Here is a 6,113-nt window from a genome sequence, read left to right as displayed (position 1 = left end):
AAAGAATACAATATACGTGAAAACAAATAGTATGTACTTCTGTGGCCTACTGGCATCAACGTGCATACAAAGTTTGATTCTCATATCATAGACAGCTAGCCTCTTGTAGAGCCACTTAAAAATAATTGTCCCCTGTTGTGTGTCTATATATGCTTCATGTTAGCAACACACTATCTCATATTCACCTCAGCACAATACTGCTGTCTTCTTGGCCTTCTGTAGTGGGATGGTGAAGCAAGGGAATGAAACTGGGTGGTTGGGGTGCGCACGCTTATCCGACATACCATAGGACCGACATGTGGAAAACGACCGGATTAAGGTTGGCGAACATGCGTTAACGTTGGCAACTGGATTAAGGTTTGCGAACATGCATTAAGGTTGCCGAACATGCGCTGCTCCGTGCTTGCGGTTATGGTTTGAGGTAGGTTGTCGTTGTCGGACCAATAGTATGTCGAAACTAAAGCCTGTACCCTGGGGATTAGGGCCTTTAAGAGTATGCACTGCAGACTGGCTTTGACTGTTCTGGCCATCTTGTGCATGTCTTAACAGCTCTAAATCTCTACGTCCAACATATTTTTCCTCTCCCTTTACAGTTTTTTTTGTTTTGTTTTTGCTTAGGGCAGCAGTTGCATTGGTATAAGTTCAAGAAGGTACCCTGAGGGTTTCTTTGCCAAGCAGGAACTGCAGGATACGGTCCACCAGTAGAGTGGCAACAAAGTCCACCACAAGCACCATGGCAATGACTAGTTTGAACTCAGTGGGAATGTCTACAAGAGAAAAATATTCATTGAATTCTGCTGAGATACCTGTCAACAGTCCAACAATGGCGAAACCCGTTAGGGCAATACTCTGTAGTAATGGTTTATTCTCAGTGAGGGACTCCATGAAAGGGTGACCCTTGTAGTTAATGACAAATGTAGCCATCTGCATGGTCATTGACATAATGTATACAGTGCTGTTGATAAGACTGGGCTCAAATTCTTTAGATAGATCCACAAACTGTTCCACCCGTGGAGGACTTCGGCTCTGTGCCCCTAGGTAAAGATATACCAAACAGCAGAAGTGAACAGCAAACTGTAGCAGCACCGTTAACACTGTATAGAGATTGAAGATGTTTGGTAAGGGCCGCTCTCTGGATAATGTTTTAAGTGGCTTTGACCTTGATATGAAGAGGAAACAGCCAGTCAACAAAAAGCCCTGCAGGGTATACTGGAAATCACTGAACATGACCCCCTCGAGGTAGAGCACAGACTGGCTGAAGGCCAGAACCAGGGCATTCAAGGCAAGGATCTTAAACATCTGCAGTGTTGTCACTAGAGTACAACGGCCCTGCTTTATCACATGACAAACACATTGAATTGAGGACAGTTTGGAGGTGAAGGGGGCAGCAATGGAGGCATCGCCCAGCTTCACTACTTGTATCTGGTCCTCTTCAAGGTCTTCTAAGATTGTTGATGCAGGCCGGTTGTTACTCAATTGTTGTGCTGCGAACAGAGCAACACCTATGTGGGCATGTTTCAGAGCTCCGATGTCGTTTGTTCCATCGCCACACATCAACGTCACATAGCCCAGGCCCTTTAGACTTGTGATCACTAACTCCTTCTGTTTTGGGCTGACCCTGGCAAACACTCTCAGATAAGGCAGTAGGGTGTGTAGAAGCTGTGTGTCACTAGCCAGTCTAGTCAATCCCTCCCCTGTCACACACAGATCATACTGATGGACGAAAGAGGAGATCGAAGGAGGGGTCATTTGTATATGCACGCTGCCATCTATGGACTCCCACTGCCACTCACCTGGATTGCGACCTGACTGTAATATAAGTGTATGGTCCTTCTGAATGAAGTGTAGCTCCTTCGCGACATGACATGCCGTCAGCGGGTTGTCACCTGTGATCATCACCACGTGATGTGATGCCTCCTGGAGCTCTCTGATGACAGCCTTGCTGTCGCTCTTGAGGGGGCATGACACCACCATGAACCCAACGAAACGCAGGTCACACTCCAGTGTATCACGATTCATTTCCCTTACCCGTTGATGGCTGAGGTGTCCAATCTCTTTGTAGCCTAAGGCCAGAACTCTTGCTCCTTCTCGGGACATCTCCCTGTGGACCTTGTCATAGCTCGCGGGACACACTGAGAACATTTCCCTGAGTGTCTCTGGTGCTCCTTTGACAGTGGAAATGTAGCAGAGCTCAGTGGAACCCTTCTTTTCATAGGAAGCCAAGACTGACATTCGTTTCAGAGCACTGGCAAAGTGGAAGCGCTGGTGGATCTTTAGTCCCTGGGTTTTGATGCCACGAGCAAAAACCTTCTCATCTTTGGTGAGCACCCAGTCTGCCGCAATCATCATGGCCTTCTCTAAAGGATCCCCCACCAACTGCCCATCATCCAGGGTGACCAGCGAGTGGCAGGTGGCCACCACTCGGTGGGTCTCCACTGGGATCTCAGACATAGGCATCAACTTGTTCCCTTCTCTGAGGCCTGCCACTCCTCGTACCACCAGACTGTCACTGGTCAAGGTTCCCGTCTTGTCAAAGCAGCAAACCTCCACTTTCCCTGCAATTGGTATCCGGAAGGGCTCTGTACAGGATACATACAGTTTAGAGAGGGCGATGAGAGAGGCATTGACTGCCAGTGACAGCTGGATGGGGAGATCTGGTGGGATCACATTGGTGAGGATTAGGGTGCACTCCAGAAATAACTTGTACCGGTTACGGCTCACGTCCTTGGTACCCTCCACCCACACGTACCTAGCTGCAGCAATGGCAAACACCAGTAGGAAAAGAATGAAAATGAAGGTCTCCAGATTGTTTTCCGTCACTCTCTTCACCCCAAAGAGGATGGTCCGCAATAGTTTACCCTGAGAGGTGTAGAATCCAGTTCTTAGTACATATGCCACACAACCATTGTCTACAGGCTTGAGACAAGCATTGACTTTTGGAGGGGGGCTATGCTGGATCACTTTAGTCCCACCATAAATTACATGGAGACGAGAGTCTGTCTCGAGGTCCAAGATATGTTCTGGGTCCAGGTCCTCCACTGGCTCCTTCATCTGGGGCACGGACTCTCCAGTCAGCATGGACTCGTCCACAATGCAATGTCCTCCGAGCAGCAGCACATCACACGGTACCAAGTTGTCCTGAGATGACCGTCCTATTGAGACAATGTCTCCAGGGACAAGCTCATCGCTGGGTATGAATCTCCACCTCCTGTTGCGATAAACCTGGATCATGTAGCGCTTGTTCCTCATGCCTCGGATCTCAGACATGTTCCTCATTTGCTGCTTGACCAGTGAGGACTCAAACGCCACCAGTGTGAGAAGTGTGAATACACTGTAGTACCAGTACACATCCAGACACCACAGTGCCACACAGAACACCTGGAACACAAAGAAGGGAGCAGTGGCTCTCTCTTTGAAGAGCTCCGCAAAATCAGGAACCACCATCTCAACACGATTGGTGCCGTAGCGTCTTTCGGCAGCTCGCACGTCCGCTTCCTCGTGGTAGCCATGCCATGCCTGATAGTGGCCAATCGGATGTCCGATGGGAAATGCCACCGTGTGGAAACATTCCTCCTTGTTGTCAAAGACATAGCAGATCCTCTGAAACTCAAAGGACAGAATCTCCTCACCATCCTCAGCCTGGTCCCTCTGAAGTGCCACAAGCTCGGCAGAACCATTGTTCGGGGTGGGTGTGACCTTTGCCAGCGTAGCCTTTCCTGGGTTTGGTTCCTTGGAACAAGTGAGCCAACAGTGCGCGTGCACAGACCAATAACCAGACAGCACTAACAGGATGTGTGTGATTCCAATTGCAGCCAGCACCAGCAGGCCTGCCTCCGGGTGCTCAAAAGCTCCTCCTAACCAGATGTAGAGCCAGCCGGGGTAGAGAACAGCCACAAATGGGAACACAGTGATATGTAGCAGCCAGGGTCTTCGCTTGTACAGGGTGACTGCGCTAACCAGCTCGTCACTGGTGCTGTTGTCATGCTGGTTGTTGTTCATAGACTGGGCCTTTTGTGGCACACCCAACCCACGAATATGGGCCTTTTGTGGCACACCCAACCCACGAATCTGAGCCATATTATTCCCTTCTATTATATTCCTTGTTTATTGCACATCCAAAACCTTCCAGGCCAGTCAGTTTAAAATGTAATCCACAGACTACAGTGTCTGATGCTGCCTCCACGGATTCCTATATATGCATCATGCATCATGCATCATCAACATATGCAACTAACCCTGTGACATAATCATGACACATGGGCACCAAATATGAAGAGTGTCATATAATAAATAATCACACCTGTGTGAAATGAGGGGCGCTCTTGTCATCGTACATCAATTTATGTTAGTGAACATACATTGCTACATAAGGTAGCAATGTCCCTTCAATTCTCTTCAATGTCAATGGCAGTTAATGTTTTGATGTTTAATTTTCGTCATATTTAGCGGAATTCTGACGTCATTTCTCCGTTCATTGTCAATGGCAAATCTTGAGACGTGTGGCAACAAAAGCTGTTTATAGAATTTGGTTGATGTTGTGACTTCATGTGGCCAGTCGATGACATCAGTCATACATATCTGAAGTATGACCCCGTATTTGGGTAAGGATCTGCTGGATCTGATGCCATTGAATTCTATTATAAGATTAATGGGTAGCTTTGTGTGTTCCCCCTGTGACATCATGTGGCAGCCAAGTCTATGGACTTTTTATCAACAATTTATTCCGTACAAACCTTCAGGCCAAGGCAATGGAAAAATAAATTGACTTTACTATGACGTAGTGGGTGCCACAGTCTATGATGTGTATCATCATCGATCATGATCATGATCGACATCAGCTTGTGACTGCTGTTCGCAGATGACTCTGCACTGCTGGTCTCGTATAGGAACAAACTGCATGTTGAAAAGGCCCTCAGCTCTGAACTTGGTAGAATCTGCACCTGGCAAACTATGATAACTATCTTTACACCTGGATCAAATAGTAATCTCAGCAAGGCTGATGGCTTCTCAGTTAACAATATTATCACACGAAGATGAAATTACCTACCTATAGGTTTCATCCTGGAGGCCAATCTTTCCGGTGATAAAATGGCCACCAACGTAATAAAAAAGTCAACCAAAGAACAAGATTCCTATACAGGATCTCCTCACTGGTCAACAAAAACACCTTGAAGACCCTAACAGGAGTTTCTTTGACTATGCATGCAACTCTTGGTACCACAGCACCTCAAAGGCCCTTAAAACAAGGCTCCAGAGTTCCCAAAACAAACTGAAACCTCAAACCCACCTCACCCCTGCCCATTTTGACAGGCTGGAATGGCTTTAGGGTTGACGACAGAGTACAGCATCTTTTAAGTCCACAAAATTCGTTACTCCACAAAGATGTACCTGTCTAAATACTTCCTTAATGTCAACGAAGTTCATACCGAAGTTCTACATACAACATGGTTGTATGTAGCATTTGAGCTGCCCTGAGACCAGCATTCAAATGCTGCCCTCAGGGCAGCAATTTAACATTGGTGTATGTATAGCATTTGGCTGCCCTGAGACCAGCATTCAAATGCTGCCCTCAGGGCAGCAATTTAACATGGTTGTATGTATAGCATTTAAAGGAGGGGCTTGCTAGTTGGGGCAAGCAGAATGACTACAAAAAAAAGAGGACACAATGACATATCATAAAAGCATAATACAAAAATCACACCCGTGTGAACTGAGTGGTGTAAGGTTTTATATAGCATGATCAGCTGTGGTCTGACGTAATGTCTGACGTAATGAAATCACACAAAATATGTTAAGTAAAAAAAGCTATCATTTTTGATAAATGTATGTATCACACCTGGATGTGATTTCACAACTGGCTGTTTTTGCGCAGAGAAAATGACCACGGTTGCTACGGTCATCCAGTTCACCCGGGTGTGATTTAATTACGTCAGAAATTATTTTGAACATAGCAACCATGCTCATTTTTTTCTGCACACAAAAGCCAGTTGTAGGAGTGGTTTACACCACTCAAAAAGTGAACAAGAATAGATTTGCATGAAGACACACATGGACGTAAGCAAATCCACAGTTCAATAAAATCAGGTCTCAGGAATCAGGAACAGACCTTTCTA

General features: G+C 46.4%; 1 protein-coding gene across 1 annotated transcript; it reads right to left on the bottom strand.

The window, feature by feature from the left end:
* Positions 1 to 642: 642 nt before the first annotated feature.
* On the bottom strand, positions 643 to 4,077 carry LOC306936304 (endoplasmic reticulum transmembrane helix translocase-like; the record flags this gene model as incomplete). The annotated part of the gene is made up of 1 exon (XM_079519793.1): positions 643 to 4,077. The coding sequence occupies one exon, from the start codon at positions 4,075 to 4,077 to the stop codon at positions 643 to 645; it is 3,435 nt and encodes a 1,144-aa protein (XP_079375919.1).
* Positions 4,078 to 6,113: the final 2,036 nt, after the last annotated feature.

Source organism: Electrona antarctica (assembly GCF_951216825.1).
Source record: "Electrona antarctica genome assembly, chromosome: 14".
Lineage (NCBI taxonomy): Eukaryota > Metazoa > Chordata > Actinopteri > Myctophiformes > Myctophidae > Electrona > Electrona antarctica.
Note: the sequence above shows the minus strand (reverse complement) of the source record. Positions and strands in the feature narration are given on the sequence as shown.